Source organism: Primulina eburnea, chromosome 12 (genome assembly GCF_022965805.1).
Source record: "Primulina eburnea isolate SZY01 chromosome 12, ASM2296580v1, whole genome shotgun sequence".
NCBI lineage: Eukaryota > Viridiplantae > Streptophyta > Magnoliopsida > Lamiales > Gesneriaceae > Primulina > Primulina eburnea.
Window position 1 is genome coordinate 19,884,239 of NC_133112.1, and position 18,903 is coordinate 19,903,141.

The following is an 18,903-nucleotide window of genomic DNA, read 5'->3' on the forward strand; positions in this document are numbered from 1 at the left end:
GCGGATATAGTCTTCTTGTAAATCCTTGCGAACGGTTCTTCTTCTTTGATCGTCTAATAAGGTCTACGATCAGAAACTATATTCTTTACTTGGATCTCACTAGTAATTCAAGAAATTTTTTGTTGAGATTATGGTCTCTGAATTTTCAAAATCTGGAGACGGTGCAACAATTGGTTCTGCGGAGGTGGAAGGAATTCACTTGGCCAAAACTTCACCAAACTTTTGAATTGGCCGTGACTTTCAATTCAAGGGTGGGAAATTAATTGATTCTTAATCAATCACTACAAGAAAAAATGGCTATACTGACATTTTCTTAGTGACATTTTTAAAATAATGTCGTTATTACATACATATCATGACATTGGTTACACATAAAATTTTTAATAAAAAAAATATTAAATTAGATATGTTATAATGACGTTTTTAATGAATGTCACTAAAAGTTCTTATGTCATTATTTTATATGGAGGGAAAAAATATTTTCCCCCTCCAAAATTCATCAAACTTTTTTCCCCTCCAAAATTTATCAAACATTTTTTCCCCTCCAAAATTTATCAAACCCAAATTAATTAGGAGATTTTTAAAGATTCGAGACTTTATTTCTAATTTATGTTAATAATAAAATAAGCCAAGGTAAAAACGTATTTCCATCAAGAAAATAAACTTATATGTGGATTGGGCCTAGATATTAATAACAGATGTCGCACTCATCCTCGTTTTCTCTCCTTCAACCGGCGATAAATTTCTTTCCATCTGCAATCCTTCCTTCTTAATTTCTTTTTCCATTCAGAATTGTGAAAGATTGGAGTCACGGTTCAGATTTACACGGCGCTTCTCATCTCCGGTAAGTTCCAAATTCGTGGTATTTGATTTCATTTATCTTGTAGGAAATTTGGGTCACGGTTTATCGATTGAACGGTCGAAAACACGGTCATAGCCGAATCACAATTACATTGGGTCACGGTTTGTTGTGAATTGGTTCACGATTTATTGTTCTGTGTTATTCTTTTTCCCTAAATTTCTGGACATTTTGTTTATGATATCTTGTTCCTTTTAACAACGATTTGTTAACGTGGTTCGCTTGATATCCCGTTCCTTGTAACAACGATTACTAGAAGGTTTACTGGTCTCGTATCTTCCTTTTAAGTTTGCAATTTCAATACCCTGTTTGAGAACCTCTATAAAAGGATCCCCGACATTCATTTTTTGTCAAAGATACTCGAGGATGGTGGTAAGATATTACCTGATTTCCCTCCATTGCTGGTGTTCTATCTGGAATTTGTTCGTTGCTATTTGCTGATAAATGACACGGCTATAATCTGATATTAGTTTTATTGTCACAGCATGAGATCGCTGCTGTAGGTGTGAAGTGATACTTGATAATCTTGTAGATTGTTGTAGATCATTTTTGGTCGCTGAATTGAAGTTTGATTGAGTATTCTCAAATCCGTTTCTCCATTGTTTTACTTGCATTCATTTCCAGTTTTATTCCATCAGAATCCCTAGTTTATGCTAGGGATCCACGTTTCATTTACCTTCTGTAAATTATGTGCTTACCAATCCTGATCTTCGAGCCCGGTTTTCCATTTTTGGGGTCATTTCTGTATTCAAGTGTTCACAATGTATATTACACGTTTACATCTTTCATTGGGGTGGTTTAAACTCAAAGCTTAGCAAAGAGATTTTGGGAGGATATTATGTTGTATCTGGAACATTTTCGTTGTTCAAAACTACTAGTTCATTTTTATGATTATAGTCCCAATACTTACCCAATCCAACACTTCAAATATTTCCTTCATTTTTCAAACAACATATATATTCTCCAGCACAACTAGGAGTACTGTTGTCTTACAAAGATAAAGCCCTACAACATTCATTAGCTTTAGTTTCTTAATTTGTCTTTCCCGTTTAATGTATATATAAAAAATATTTAAATTTTCAAGTGTTTTTATATATATAAAAAAATTATGGACGAATTCTGAATGTGATGTTTATCTGCTGTAGTTATTGTATCCACTTGGTGCTGCCAGATTGGTGAATGTTTCATGTTTTATTATTATTAGATTTGGTCCATTCACCAGCTTTATTTACTCCGGCAAGTTTTTCACATTTAAGGTGTGCCCCAAAAATTTGACCTTATCTTTTGGCCATCATTTAATATTGGAGCTACAAAATGTTTAAACCTGGTCCAGTCTATATTGAAATAGAAGAGAGCTACTTTGTAAATAAAAGAAATTAAAAATATTCCCATTAATATATAGATTACAAATCGGTTAAAATAATAAATACCGATCTAATTTTATTTGTTCACTTGAAATCACTTTTAACAACTTTATTGTTCGGTTGCACATGGAGTTCTTATTTTACAAGGAAAGGTTACACATAGAGTTCTTATTTCTTACAAACAATAAAGTTGTTAAAAGACATATTATAAATTGGTGCGATCCTTGTGGCACCACAGTCCATGGTATAGATTGATTTTTTCAATATCACAAATCAATTTTGTGATTTGATAGCACCTTTTTAATACTTGACATTGTGTTTTGTGATATGTAGTAAACAAATTATGAAACATTTGCTCAGTAATTTATTATAATTTATATGTTGGTTGAATTGAATTATTTAAAAAGAAAAAATCTCTATGGGCTTGATGTTATTTGCATAGTGCGAGAAATTATGAAACATTTTCTTTTGTTCACGTATTTTTTTTGTTATTAAATTATTGTTGTGTTTTGAGACACTAATTGTATATATCTTGTTCTATATTTTACTCCCCACATACACATATTATATATTTGTTTGCTGAACTAATTTAAGTAGATCTTTTTACCAGAATTGTGATGGATAAAAGCTGGATGTTTTTGCCGAGACAAACCAAGGAATACAGGAAAGGACTTGAGAGTTTCTTAGATTTTGCATTTTCTAATGCGAACATAAATGGAATGATTGTATGTCCTTGTGCAAGATGTAAGATGGGCATATGTGTTTCAAGAGAGGATGCTTGTGATCATTTGACGGTTGATGGATTTATCAAAGGTTATACTCATTGGGTGGCTCATGGAGAGATATCATGTAGTGCATCTTCAATATCTAGTTCTGTTCCATCTCGTGATAGGGTAGATGATATGGAGGGATTAGTTCACGATGCTTTTTATGTGGAAGATCCAGTTGATTGTAATTGGCATGTAATTATCACCACCGATGCACGAGCAAAGTATAAAATGCAACCTATGGCAGATGTTGATACATATCTTCAAAGTTGTATTTGTAATTCTGAAGACGAGAATGAACATGAAGAAGTCGTTTGGGTTCGGGATGATATTGCAGGAGTTGAAATTGATGTTGATGCATGATGAGATTTAGTTAATTATGAGATTTTTTCTTGCATATATTGTTTTTTATGTTTAGTTAATATGATATAAAGTGAAACTAGTAGAGTGGATGTGGGGACCCGGACGCTAATCATTTTCTTAATCATCGTTGGGATTTAATTATCAATTAAGATAAAACAGGGTCTAAAAATTTTTCTTTTTAATATACAATAGCGGAAGGTAATGGAATCTAAATACTACACATATCTGTATAAAATACATTTCAGTCTTAGAAGTACAATAATCTAATCTAAAGTTCCACTACTAAAGTCAAGTAATAAAACCAAGTCTACTGTAAGTCCGGAATCACCACGCTATACTCGTCTTCTCTCATCATCTTCTTGACCCTGATCCTGCCCCACCTGTCGTCATGCACACATACAAAACAAGACGACAGCCGGATAACTCCGGTGAGAAATAAATCCCAGTATAAAACATGGTAAACATGTATATACATAAATAATTCATGAAACATGCTGTCACGAATAAAATCAAAACATTAGATTTCATAAGCTATGAAATCTAATCACAATAAGCCTGCACTTCAAATCAGCTAAACATGCATATAACCAATCTAAATCATAAAGACATGCTAGCACAACTGGAAGCAATAACGATGGGTCCCATGATCTAGGAGCCACATCCATATGAGCATGCAATCCTAATCGAATCATGTCTAGACTCGACTCAACTATAACTCTAGGGATCCCGGTGTGAATAAGACGTCACTGGCTGTCACCTACCCTACCAATCGAGGTGCTGTACGTCTTATTCCTAGACTTCGGTCCAAGCTGTATCGACGGCTGGCAATAGGAGTAATGCCTACTCCTACGCTGAGATACACCGAACGTCTAGAAGTCTGACAATGACTGTCAAGACTTTCCTATCTTAAATGCAATGAATAGAAATCTGTAAACAAAGCATAATCATATTCATAGCTGAATATGACAATAATCTCATACATATGAATACAATTCTATAATCAACGCATAAACATAATAAAATATAGACAACAGTCTAGTATGTGATTTTGTTGGGAAACTCAAATGAGATTTCATTTGAGTTGGGACTTCCCGAATATCACATGAATTATACCTTTGTCTTCCTGATCTGATGAAGACGACGTCTCGAAGTCGAACTTGTCCGTATCTGATCTGAAATGACAATAACCAATACACTGTATCAATGTGTAGCTCAAAACACAATCTGTTCTGATCAATACCCAATTTAGTACAAAATCTGATCACATCAACAATATCACGAGTAACAGAAACCAATACTGAATCTGATCAATCTGTACCAACTGATGTTTAGACGGCATAACAATACAGACTTGTAACTCTGTCAGTCTTAACATCACAATTATAATACCAGAAGTCCTAATAAATCTCAGTACAATCTATAACTTCAGTATCTGTATACTTTCACATGAATAACAGCATAATTCTGATAGCAATCTCAATCAAATCGACTCTAAAATTCATAACAATTCCATAAACAATCTGTTTCTAAATCTGACTTCGATTCTACAATATCTACGGTAGCAGAAATACCATATCTGAATCATATTCAATTCTAACAACATCATAAAATCAAATCTTGCCTAAACGTAATAAAACTTACGTCCTTGTGTAGCTCGTAGCGAGAGGAGTTCAGAACTGAAGTCGGATTCCAATTCAGATAAACGATTTGCTCGTAAATCCAATTTTAAAATGAAGAACAACGCTTTCCCCCCCTACCCTCTCGATTTCCTTTTGCTTATTCTGAATGAAAAATTCGATTTTTATACATATATATATACATTTCATGCATGCAGGGCAAGTGGCATACTTCTTCACGCCGCACGTCTCGCGCATATGCGCGGTCACTACTCGCGCATATGCGCGAGACCTACTGTCTCGGCGAAAGTACTACTCGCGCATATGCGCCATTCTTTCCGCGCATATGCGCCACCCCTTCTGGCCCTCCCGCGCATATGCGCCACTCAACTCGCGCATATGCGCCAAGGCTTCTGTAGGTGTCGCGCATATGCGCGCCTGTCTTCGCGCATGTGCGCCAACCCTACTGTGATTCTCGCGCATGTGCGCCAATTTTGATCGCATGTGCGCCAACACATTAATTTACACACACAATTTACACCTTTCACATGTGTTCTAATCCGATCCGTTCCGTCTATAATCATCTCGATTAATTCTATAAATCATTTCAGATTAATCTTTGATTACAGTAATCATATCCAAATCATTCCAGATTACGGTAATTAAATTCTCGGGCATTACATTTCTCCCCCTCTTAGATCTGAGTTCGTCCTCGAACTCACCAAGCATCAAACCAAATCTATCAGAAGAACTGTATAACAGAGTTTAACATCCAAACTCATTTCACTAGCCGAATCAATCCTATATTACTGGCTATACAATACCCATATACTGGCTATACAATACCCGTATATGCCAATTGCAATCCATAACAAAGCAATACCACCTGTAGTTGTTATTCCATCTGTTTATTCCAATTAAGGACATATTCCATCTTCGGCTCCAAATACCAATCGTCATCATCCGACATTGGTTTCCTAATTCATTCTGCACTAGAGTTCTATCAATATCTTTCAATATCTGACTACTACACGCTGACTACCTGTCAATCTGTAACAAGTCTGAGAGAAACAAAAACTTATGATATAATCTACCACAAGTGCAAACTTCACCACAAGCACAATCTGATATCCTCTAAGGCCGTATTCTAATCCATCTGATTAGTTCTTGAACATCAACCTATGTCCGCTAGTTCTGTTTGTACGTAATCTGGTACAACTTGATAGATATAGATTGAGAAATCTGTCAATCCTAGTCATATTATATCATAAGCTTTAGAAATGACGGTACTTTCATAACGAAAGCCATACTCCCATTTCTTATTCAGAAATATACTAAGTCGGTAATAAGCTTCTAATTCCTAGCTTTCTGACTTCTTTTGTTAGCTATTCCGACATATCAGTACCATTTCTACCAACCTTACAACATAAATTGCTGCCCCAAACTGATCTCATCTGTCTATACCAACACTATCTGTTCGAATATCATACATTCAGAACCATCTGAATGAAACTGAATCCCTTACTGTGCATTTCTGACATACCTGAGATTTTAGATTCGAACTATGCTGTACAAAATCAGTTAATAACATAAAATAAATAAGAAATACCTACCTGGTATTCGGCTCTGGCTATCCATACCAAAAGCTGTAACAATTTTGAAACATTCTGATATAACACGATAATCGGTCTTATACAAAACACAAATTACATAGCTGTTATACTGATCTGATCAACAAAATACAGTTCTGAACATTCTGATTACATTTCTGAACTGTTTACACTAGTCTGCATCACACACTGACTCCCAATAACATCAAATTCTGAATAGAAAGAACCTATACAGATCTAGTGAGTTTAAGAAAACTCATAATATAATAGATTTTGGCTGGCTGACTAATCTTCCTCCTGCCCAGATCAACTGCTATATCTCATCTGCAAATAGAATATACTCCCAACCAATATAAGATGTCTCAACTACTGATTCAGAATCATAACAATACTCAGCAGATGTAAATCAACACAAGAAGAAGATAATCAGAATAAAATAATCTGTCCAAATCAGATAAGAAAGTTCTGACATTTCTGACATTCTGCTAATTCTGACATTCCTGATACCGCATAATCTGAATATAAACCTGTATCAATAACTGCATTCGGATCCATACCTGACCCATTGCTGTATGCAATAATCACAGTTCTCGGAATATTTAACCCAGTCTTCAAATATTTAATATAAACAATCAGATGCTGTGGATATATCCCGGAATCATAGATATAACAAGCATAATTCTTCAAAATACCCCTGAACATATAATCTGTCAATCTAGAAACAGAACTAAAATGTCTTCAAGAGACATACACAATCAACTGGATTCCTTAGCCCATACGTTAATCTGTCAATTCTTTCAATTCTTTCTGATAGAGAACCCATCTGACATCTTACCTAAGCAAACACCAGTTAACTATTATCTTACTATCAAATTTTAGGCTCGATTTCAGTGGATCTACTGAATACATAAGGATACCATCTGTTCCTGTCTGTAATAATCGAGTCCTAAACCCTAAATTTTTCTAAGGACTTCTGAATCGAAAATCCTCATTTATCAACTAGATCTGGTCTTAATCTTACTATTTCTGGAACACATGCTACGATATTTCTGTACTTGTTTAGCATTACATATCCATACTGAGATCGAAATCATATAACACAAGTACATCATAATTTAGCCCAATCCCGTTTTATTCTACTGTAGTATATAACATGTCACAGAAATCTCTGATATCAACATATTCCTCCAAACAGTAAGGAAATCAATACTACAGCACAAACAGACCCCATAAATATAGCATATCACCATGCTACTCAATCACAGATACTCATGGAGAATGCATTAGTATATATCAATACATCTGCAATATAATCATAAAGAATAGTACCTGTTGTAGTTTCTGGGTTTGTTTCTCACGCATTGCCACCCGATGGTCCTGCTCCCTGGAATCTTTGTGAACCCTTCTGAGGACACACTCTAGCAAAATGCCCATGTTGTCCGCAGAAATTGCATCTACCAGTCACTCCCTGGCATTGTTCAGTGGGGTGTCTCCCTCCACACCTAGCGCAATAAACTCCAGTATAACTCGGACTGGACCCACTGGAACTGGAGGAACCACTGCCTAACTTCTTGAACTGTTTCTTCCGAGCTTTCAGCAAATCTTTCTTTCCACTCGTACTGCCACGTTCAAATCTCGAAGGGAATTGTGGTGTCTGGGGTTGCTTCACACACAACCTTGCTAATTGTCGAATCAGACTCTCTTCTGCTCTCTTCGCTTTACTCAAGACATCAACAAAGTGATAGGGTCGCTGTAGATTCATGAATGCAACTATCTCCGAATTCAATCCTCTAATGAATTGATTTACTACAGCTTCATCATCCCTAGCCATATGAGGAGCAAAACGCAACAAAGTAGAGAATTTAGCAGCATAATCATCAATATTCAATTGACCTTGACTTAAATTCTCAAATTCTGCTTTCTTGTCTTCTCGGTATGAGGCGGAGAAAAATCTTTGATAGAATTCAGTCTTGAAGACTTCCCACGTGATCACAGTACCACGTAGTGCCAATACTCTTTGGATTGTAATCCACCAACTTCTGGCAGCCTCTTGTAATTGGTGAAATACCAATTTAACTCTTTGGTCATTTGTACAATCCAGTAGATCAAACAGTATCTCGATGTCCTCAACCCAGTGCTGACACGTTTCAGGCGTCTCTGTACCACTCAGAATCGGCGGCTGAAATAACTGAAATTCTGCCAACTTAGTTTCCATCGGAGTCGCTGACACATCTATCTGCGGTTCTGGTATATATGGCTGCTCATACGAAGTACTGCCTGTTTCCAAAATCCTTCGGGGAGGTACATCTGATTACCACATACATTAGTAACCCAATAATACAAATCTGTGCCAATCTTTTCTGATCATGATCATCTTACTGCTGATCATGAATCCGATCTGATTCATACTCAAGAATACGTAATACCAATTTAAATCAAATAGTCAGGTAGCCATGTATCTTAAAGCAGTAACATATAATCTCATGCTAGCATCACAATGTCAATCAACATGAAAATCAGTCTCATGCTAGCACAGACATGCAAGGAAAGAAAATTCATCTACCCCGCTCAATCCTTTCTATCTCAATCTAAGTCAATCTAAAAGACCTATCAGTTCTGACTATCTCAATCTAAAGGATCTATCTCTAAAAGATCTATCGCTAAAGGAACTATCAGCTCTCATACCACCTGTTGTGGGGACCCGGACGCTAATCATTTTCTTAATCATCGTTGGGATTTAATTATCAATTAAGATAAAACAGGGTCTAAAAATTTTTCTTTTTAATATACAATAGCGGAAGGTAATGGAATCTAAATACTACACATATCTGTATAAAATACATTTCAGTCTTAGAAGTACAATAATCTAATCTAAAGTTCCACTACTAAAGTCAAGTAATAAAACCAAGTCTACTGTAAGTCCGGAATCACCACGCTATACTCGTCTTCTCTCATCATCTTCTTGACCCTGATCCTGCCCCACCTGTCGTCATGCACACATACAAAACAAGACGACAGCCGGATAACTCCGGTGAGAAATAAATCCCAGTATAAAACATGGTAAACATGTATATACATAAATAATTCATGAAACATGCTGTCACGAATAAATCAAAACATTAGATTTCATAAGCTATGAAATCTAATCACAATAAGCCTGCACTTCAAATCAGCTAAACATGCATATAACCAATCTAAATCATAAAGACATGCTAGCACAACAGGAAGCAATAACGATGGGTCCCATGATCTAGGAGCCACATCCATATGAGCATGCAGTCCTAATCGAATCATGTCTAGACTCGACTCAACTATAACTCTAGGGATCCCGGTGTGAATAAGACGTCACTGGCTGTCACCTACCCTACCAATCGAGGTGCTGTACGTCTTATTCCTAGACTTCGGTCCAAGCTGTATCGACGGCTGGCAATAGGAGTAATGCCTACTCCTACGCTGAGATACACCGAACGTCTAGAAGTCTGACAATGACTGTCAAGACTTTCCTATCTTAAATGCAATGAATAGAAATCTGTAAACAAAGCATAATCATATTCATAGCTGAATATGACAATCTCATACATATGAATACAATTCTATAATCAACGCATAAACATAATAAAATATAGACAACAGTCTAGTATGTGATTTTGTTGGGAAACTCAAATGAGATTTCATTTGAGTTGGGACTTCCCGAATATCACATGAATTATATCTTTGTCTTCCTGATCTGATGAAGACGACGTCTCGAAGTCGAACTTGTCCATATCTGATCTGAAATGACAATAACCAATACACTGTATCAATGTGTAGCTCAAAACACAATCTGTTCTGATCAATACCCAATTTAGTACAAAATCTGATCACATCAACAATATCACGAGTAACGGAAACCAATATTGAATCTGATCAATCTGTACCAACTGATGTTTAGACGGCATAACAATACAGTCTTGTAACTCTTTCAGTCTTAACATCACAATTATAATACCAGAAGTCCTAATAAATCTCAGTACAATCTATAACTTCAGTATCTGTACACTTTCACATGAATAACAGCATAATTCTGATAGCAATCTCAATCAAATCGACTCTAAAATTCATAACAATTCCATAAACAATCTGTTTCTAAATCTGACTTCGATTCTACAATATCTACGGTAGCAGAAATACCATATCTGAATCATATTCAATTCTAACAACATCATAAAATCAAATCTTGCCTAAACGTAATAAAACTTACGTCCTTGTGTAGCTCGTAGCGAGAGGAGTTCAGAACTGAAGTCGGATTCCAATTCAGATAAACGATTTGCTCGTAAATCAAATTTTAAAATGAAGAACAACGCTTTCCCCCCCTACCCTCTCGATTTCCTTTTGCTTATTCTGAATGAAAAATTCGATTTTTATACATATATATATACATTTCATGCATGCAGGGCAAGTGGCATACTTCTTCACGCCGCACGTCTCGCGCATATGCGCGGTCACTACTCGCGCATATGCGCGAGACCTACTGTCTCGGCGAAAGTACTACTCGCGCATATGCGCCATTCTTTCCGCGCATATGCGCCACCCCTTCTGGCCCTCCCGCGCATATGCGCCACTCAACTCGCGCATATGCGCCAAGGCTTCTGTAGGTGTCGCGCATATGCGCGCCTGTCTTCGCGCATGTGCGCCAACCCTACTGTGATTCTCGCGCATGTGCGCCAATTTTGATCGCGCATGTGCGCCAACACATTAATTTACACACACAATTTACACCTTTCACATGTGTTCTAATCCGATCCGTTCCGTCTATAATCATCTCGATTAATTCTATAAATCATTTTAGATTAATCTTTGATTACAGTAATCATATCCAAATTATTCCAGATTACTGTAATTAAATTCTCGGGCATTACAGTGGATTTGCTGGATACTAGAATAATAATAACATTATATATTTTTATTTCATTTTTCACTATGGATCTTTTATTTATCATATCAAAGGATATAACTAACTTTTTTTTATCTTCAAGTTGTGGCTCTTGCTCTTGATAGGAATGGCTAGTGAGGGTAAAACTGTTGGAAAACTTCATTTTCAACATCAAGATAAGGCAAATACACAATCTCGAATTATGATTGCCAATCACGCAGCTCGAAGTTCAAAAAAAGGTAGCATGTAACTTTATACATCAAGAATATGTTTGCTGATTTTGTATTACTCTTATTGGACCTTTTGATTTTGTCTGAATTTTATGTACTTTGTTCAAGTTGGTCTTGCAAGAGAACTCGGTAGCATGAATGATAGCGGAAAAGGTTAGCATTTTCTTGTTTATAATTAAAAACTCAACTTACTTATATTTTGGTGGTATCAAAACTTGTGCAGAAGTTCAAAACATACAAGGTATGTTGAATAACCAAATGGATGGAGTTTCAAAGCACCAACACAATGATTTACAAGGTATTAAATATAAAAAGATATGAAACTTATAGCATTTTATTTGAAACGATTAAGTTTGGATATGTATAATGCTTACTTCATGTTTTATTTATTCTATATAAAAGCATTTGTAATTTTTAACCTTTTCTTTTGATAGGAATGACTCGTAAGAGTAAATTTTTTGGAAAATCTCATTTTCAACTTCGAGATGAGGAAGATACACAACCACGTATCATATCTGCCAATCATGTAACTCGAAATTCAAAAAAAAGAGGTATCATCGCATTTTACACAAAAACAATCTGTTTGTTGCTTGTGTATAACTCTTATTTGACCTTTTGCATTTGTATGAATGTTTTATACTTTGTTCAAGTCAGTCTTGCAAGAGAACTTGGTAATAACATGGTAGCTAGCGAAAAATGTTAGGACTTTGTTGCTTATAATTAAAACTTAACTTGCTTATATTTTGGTGAAGTCAATACTTGTGCAGAATTTGAAAACATGCAAGGTATGCTAAATAACCAAAAGGATAAAGTTTCAAAGCAGCAACACAATGATGTACAAGGTATGATATATAAAAATATATGAAACTTAAGAATATTTTATTTCAAAAGATTAAATTTTGATATAATTCGGTATAATGCTTATAAATGCTTTATTTATCTTAAATAACTTGTTTTTGATAGGAATGGCTTTTAAAAATAAAAATGTTGGAAAAACTCATTTTCAACTTCAAGATGAGACAAATACTCAACCACTGATTTTGATTGACAATCACACAACTCGAAATTCAAAAGAAAGAGGTAGCATCTTATTTATAATTATAAATTCAATTTGCATATATTTTGTTGAAATAATGCTTGTGCAGATTGTCAAAGCGTACAAGATCCATCAAGAAACCAAATAGATGAAGCTTCAAATCAAAATGACATTGAATTACAAGGTAACATCCTAAAAATTAAGATATAGAAAGACATGAAATTATAGTTTTTTAGTTCCGATGATTACATTTAGATATAACTTGTTATAATACTTACTTCATCCTCTATTTATCCATATAAAAAAAATACAGGTTCGACTTCTAGGATCACATTCAACAATAACCCACATGTTGAAAATGATTTTATGGACGAAGAATCTGATCAAGGTAACCTATACGAAAAATGTAATAACTCATTTCACTTTATTTATTCAATCATTTATTTATCTTTTTTCCATCTAGATGTAGATAGCGAAAGTGAATCTCTTGACGCTGAGAAGAAAACTAGAGGCCCTACATTTATGAAAGAAATTTGGGGTAGACCTAGCACGCTGCCACGTATTAAGATTCAATGTGATGATATGGGACGTCCTATTGGATCAAGAAGAAATAAATTTACTGATTTTTTGGGTACTTTGGCAAGAAATGGTAAATTTTGTCCGATTGACGTGGAAGATTGGCATAAAATGCCCCTGGATAGTAAGAAAAAAATGCTAGATGTTATAAAGGTAATTGAAATGTTATTGAATAATTTTATTATTAAATAATTTTTTACTATGATGGTAAATTGTTTAAATGCCTTTGTAGGAAAAGTACGACCTTCCTCCTGGAACAGAAAGTTGGACGCTACGTTCAATAGGAACAAAATGGAGAAACTGGAAGTCAGAACTAAAAAAGAAGTATTATGATCCTGAGTTACCAATGCAAGTTCTTCTTGAAGAAAGAGATAAAAGAGCTTTTGTAGAACAATATGTGAAATTAGTTGCTCAGTGGAACTCAGAAAAATCAAAGGTATACAATATTTTATATGTTTAGAAAAATGTTCATGTAGACATTTGTCTTGTGTACCAAGTTGAATTTAATGTATCAGGAGAGAAGTGAAAAAAATAAGATTGCTCGGAACCAAAAGATAATGAATCAGACAACTGGAAGAAGATATTTCGCTCAAGTGCAACAAAAATTGGTAATTTATCTTATTAATCTTATAATTCTACATGCATTAGAATCTACAAACTTTTAACAAATTACATATTAGAAAAAAGAAAAAGGGCGACCTCCATCAAGAGTTGAATTATTTCATGCTTGTTTCACTCATGCTAATGGAAGTCCCTCAGGCAACATTGTGGCAGAAAAATTGGTAAGTTGTTTTATAAACTTCAACTAGATTTCTTTCAAAGATATTTGTTTTCATAATCATTATGAATACATTATGGATTTTGATTTTTTGTTGAAGGCTGCAATGAAAGAACTGGAAAATCAACTTCCTGAAGATGAGGATGATCAAATTGGTCAAAATGACGTATTTGCTCAAATCATTGGACCAGATAGATCAGGCCGAGTGCGTATGCTTGGTGATGGTGTTAACCCATCTGATTTATGGGGAGAAGTTCCAAGCCGTAGTACATGCAATCGAATAGTGATGGAGCAAAAGACAAAGTTAGAAAAAATGGATGAGCAAGTTAGAAAACAAGGCCAACACATTGCAATGTTAGAATCAAAGATTTGCAATCAACCAAACCAAAACCTTGGTTCAAATTACAACAATATACAACACACAACATCCTCAAGTAGTCCATTATCTCCAAGGGTAAAGTCTTTTTTCTAGTTTTATTACTTTATTATTATATTGAGTTAGTACTTTATTGATTCAACATTGGCTTTTGGGTTTAAGAATATACGTTAGATCATCTAGTAGGCCTGGTGCGCCTATTCAATACATAGTGTGATATGATTCTTCTTTGAAAGATTAGTGAGTAAAAAATGGTATGGAAGAAACTGGTCTTTAGTAAAGTTTGAATGTGTTTAATTTGTGTTCCATATTGTTTAACTTTTCTGGATAGTTTGCTGTCTTGAGTTAACTAATTTGAATGATGTTTCTTTATGTTTTTTTGTTTTCTGGCTAGCTAGACATACTCATTAGCATAATGGTTGTTGATGATTGTACTTTATAATTGTTTTTATCAAAACTTTCTCTTTTGCACTTTGATGTAGATTGGATGTTCTGTCTCAATAAAAAGTCTATTTGATTCGACGAAAATTGTGGCAAAAGGAGTGGTTCGTAGCATGGATCCAAATACCGAAGTAGGAAGACAGAAGTTGGGACGAAATTGGTGTGAAATACAAGTTCTAGTTGTCCTAGAACGGGAAGAGAGTTTGATTAGGCCATATGATCTTTTACAAAAGGTTGGGGATACACTTGGAGGAATGATAGCTTGGCCTTGTCATTTGGTATGATATTCAACTTTTCAATTAACTAGTATTTATTATTATGTCCGTCATGTTAGTATCTTTTTAAACCAATATCAATTATATTTGCAGTTGACAGTTAATGAGGAAGATTTCTACTAGGTGCATTTGGAAAAATAATAATTTTCCAGTTTATCATTTGGTATGATGATATTCACTAGTTGGAATTAAATTTTAATCTCTTCTATTTTGTGTTTCTTTAATTTTATTTCATTCATACAAATATATGAATTTTTATTGTAGGTGACAAGAATATTGGAATTTGATTAAGATGAGATGGTTGAATATGAAGATGCGTCACAAGTTTGCTTATGTTTTGCTTTAGAAGACTTAATTGTTTTGTTAGTTCTTAAAGTAAATACATTTGGTACATTTGTTGGGATATAGATGTTTTTCGAGAGACAAATTTGTCGGTCTTACACATTAATGATTGCAAAATTAATGACAATTATTGATTATCAATTTAATTTCTATTTTAAAATTTTCTATTTGTATTTATGTTAATTTGTTATATCCTTGAATATTATATCATGAAAATATTGAAAATCGATGGCATTTCATAAAATATGACATTTTTTATGTCACAATAGAACATTAAATCATGTACATAAAAAATGTCATTGTAAAACTCATATGGAGACATTTCAAAAAGTCATTATAAACAACTATTAATGACAATTTTCAATATCCTTATATACTAGTATAGAAGACATTTGTAAGTGTCATTACAGATTACATAATGAGACATTTTAAATTAACCTTTTAACATATCATTAGTGACATTTTTTATTGTCACTATAAATAATATACACGACACTTTTAGTTGTCGTTATAAATTATGTTAACTGACATATAAATTTGTCATTATTGCTATAATAGCAAGACATGTATAAATGTCTTTAAAACACGAGTTTTCCTGACATTTAAAATTGTCATTATATGAATAATTAGTAACACGTATGATGTTGTCATTAACATCTTATAATGACATTAAAAAATGTCAGGATGTTTAAGACGACATTGGAATAGACGACATTTGTTGGAGGTGTCACTAAAACTTAAATGTCACTAAATATTGAATATGATGACAAATATGAATGTCATCATAAGAATTTTTTCTTGTAGTGAATTATTATAGAAGCTAATTAAGTCATTAATCAAAAATAAATTACATGACTTGATTTGCTTCCAACTGCACATGGCCATGGGTTTTTTCATAAAGGCAGGAAGAATTTTTGTTTGCTTTGCGTGCAAAAATTAGGGTTAGCAATTATGAGTCCTAGTGGTGTATGTATAGATGTTGACTCCTAGTCCCATTATGAGTCTTTTTTCCATAAAGACTCTAATAATTTCATTATATTTAAAACTCTCCAATAATTAATATATAATGTATTTATTAACTTTTAATAATACATGATACAATAATTATAAAGTACCGTATTTTTTAACTATTTTAAAATTTGCGGAAAAATAAAAATTATCTTAAATTTAAAATAACTTTCAAATTTTGATCATCAATAAACTGTTTATCCAAAATAATTGCCACAAAAGATCACCAATAAAGTTTGCTAAAAATGCTTGTTTAAACATCGTAAACAAAAACATGAAATCAGAGTATTTGAACATGCATAAAGTATTCATAAAAACACGGGCAGTCCTCGGGCTTAGCCTCCTGCTCAGTCCAAGCCAACTCATTGGTCCCCACCCCTAGTCTCCACAAAGTCATCCTCACCTACATCGATCAAGTCTAGTGAGTCTAAAGACTCAACATGTATAAACTGGAGATAGCAAATACTACATAATAAAACCACATGTATCTTTAAATTAGGGCTTACATACTTGAAAGTTGAACGTAATAGCATAAACGTACTTGAAACTTGAATATATTAGCATAAACGTAAACGTGCCATCATCATAAAACTTTTCATAAACATGCTTGCTTCATACATACTTGAATATAAATAAACTTCATAATTTTGCCTAGAGATATGTTTCAAAGCAAGTGATCCATACATAAATGTATCTTATCATACTAAACCACAGTACTGGACTGACAGGGAAAATCCACTGCCACCTACATGAGATCCCCGGTCATGCTTTTACTAGGTGGATTGGTCCCCGATCATGCTTTACCGGGTGGATTAGTCCTTGATCATGCTTTACCGCTTTCCAATCCTGATCTAAACCCGGTCATGCTTTACTAGGGTGTAGAGGTCATCGACCATGTTCACCGACTTCCAAACCCGTTCATAATTTGGTCACAAGACATTTAGCATACCTCAAAAACATAAAAATATTTTCATTTGCACGTCGAACATACTTACTTGGCATTGAGGGATTCGTTGGATCTCACTTGGGGCCACTGCTGCACATACTAACATGAGTTCGAATCCTATCTTGCATAACTTAGACATATAGTCATGCTCTCACCGAAAACTGACAAATTTCCTTATGACGTTCCAAATCTCTTGGAACTTGACCTCGTTTAATCATCAGACTAAATTATTACATCAAACCCCAAAAAAAATCCTTAAAAACGTTTTTTTTAAAAGGACACGGACCTCGTGTAAGGGTCCGTGTAGGTGCTGGAAATTCGCATTTTGAAAGAAAAAGTGCACAAATGTTGTAGTGCCCAAATTTAATACACGTATAACCCATGCATTCATTTAATTATTAAATCATCTAAATTAAATTTAAATGAGTTTTGGCGATGCATGATTTATTTAAATGCATTATTTTAAATTATTTATGTTTATGTGATGCACGTTAAAATGTCTTTCGAGCTTAATGATTCAGGCGATTATTCGAGGCGAGATCGAGGAAGAGACCGGTGACGATTGTGACCAGTTAAAATATGGTATTTTATTTTAAGTTGAGTTTGGGGGCATTTTAATTAATTTAGTGAGTTTTAGCATTTTTGAATCCTAAATTAATTATTTTGTGAGTTTATGATTTTAGAACTTTTAAAGTCTAGTATGGTGTGTGTTATATTTTAATTAAAGAATTTTATTTAAAAGTGAGTAAAGTTAATATTTCTTTTTGTAGAGGTTTTATTATTTGGGGGAGACTAGCATTTTAAATTAGTTTAGTAATTATTTTAATTAGCAAATTAGTCTCCTAAATATTTAAAACACACGCACACACACAAACACACTTTTACACACACCTAGACACGCACAAACACACACACAAGTTCATTCTAGACTTTTATTATTTTCAAAGAGAAAAACCTAGGGTTCTAAAGCCTATAGCAGCCGCCCCCTTCCCTTCATTTTTCCAGCAAGATTTTCGTGATTTTACTTCGAGAAAAACGGTGCCACGTTCGTCCCGGATCAAGCCTTTCTCTATCTCCGCTTCGGTGTCGTCTTTCGGTAACGTTATCATCTTAAAGGCACGTATAATCTGTTCTTGCTGTGTCGATCAAGTCATATATTGTATTGCATTGTTTTTATGCGTAAAAGTTATGTATGATGATAGTAGTTTGAGCGGATCATGAATCGGATCAATTTCGAAGGAAAATTTTTAGATCTAAAACTCGTTTTTACTGTTCATGTCAAAACTGCGATTTTTCTGTTCATATTTTGGGAAAACTTTCAACGGCAAAGTCGTAGAGCGTTTCGATACCTTCGATTTGATATATGATTCGAAATTTTTGGACAAAAATTGAGTGAGTTATGGC

The 18,903-nt window shown here is 34.2% G+C and overlaps 1 protein-coding gene across 1 annotated transcript; it reads left to right on the plus strand.

Annotated features, from left to right (window-relative positions):
• Nucleotides 1-690: 690 nt before the first annotated feature.
• On the plus strand, nt 691-15,658 carry LOC140806903 (uncharacterized). The gene is made up of 17 exons (XM_073163433.1): nt 691-844; nt 11,595-11,730; nt 11,830-11,874; nt 11,945-12,019; nt 12,156-12,272; nt 12,474-12,563; nt 12,685-12,801; nt 12,867-12,941; nt 13,071-13,145; nt 13,221-13,486; nt 13,566-13,769; nt 13,849-13,941; nt 14,014-14,115; nt 14,212-14,565; nt 14,970-15,206; nt 15,297-15,366; nt 15,468-15,658. The coding sequence occupies exons 2-16, from the start codon at nt 11,619-11,621 to the stop codon at nt 15,324-15,326; spliced, it is 1,992 nt and encodes a 663-aa protein (XP_073019534.1). The 5' UTR covers nt 691-844; nt 11,595-11,618; the 3' UTR covers nt 15,327-15,366; nt 15,468-15,658.
• The last annotated feature ends 3,245 nt before the right edge of the window (nt 15,659-18,903 follow it).

Coding starts and splice junctions, on each gene's coding strand:
- LOC140806903 (XM_073163433.1), top strand. CDS start 11,619: ATGGCTAGTGAGGGTAAAACTGTTGGAAAACTTCATTTTCAACATCAA. Junction 11,731..11,829: donor AGCTCGAAGTTCAAAAAAAG/GTAGCATGTAAC, acceptor ACTTTGTTCAAG/TTGGTCTTGCAAGAGAACTC. Junction 15,207..15,296: donor TAGCTTGGCCTTGTCATTTG/GTATGATATTCA, acceptor TTATATTTGCAG/TTGACAGTTAATGAGGAAGA.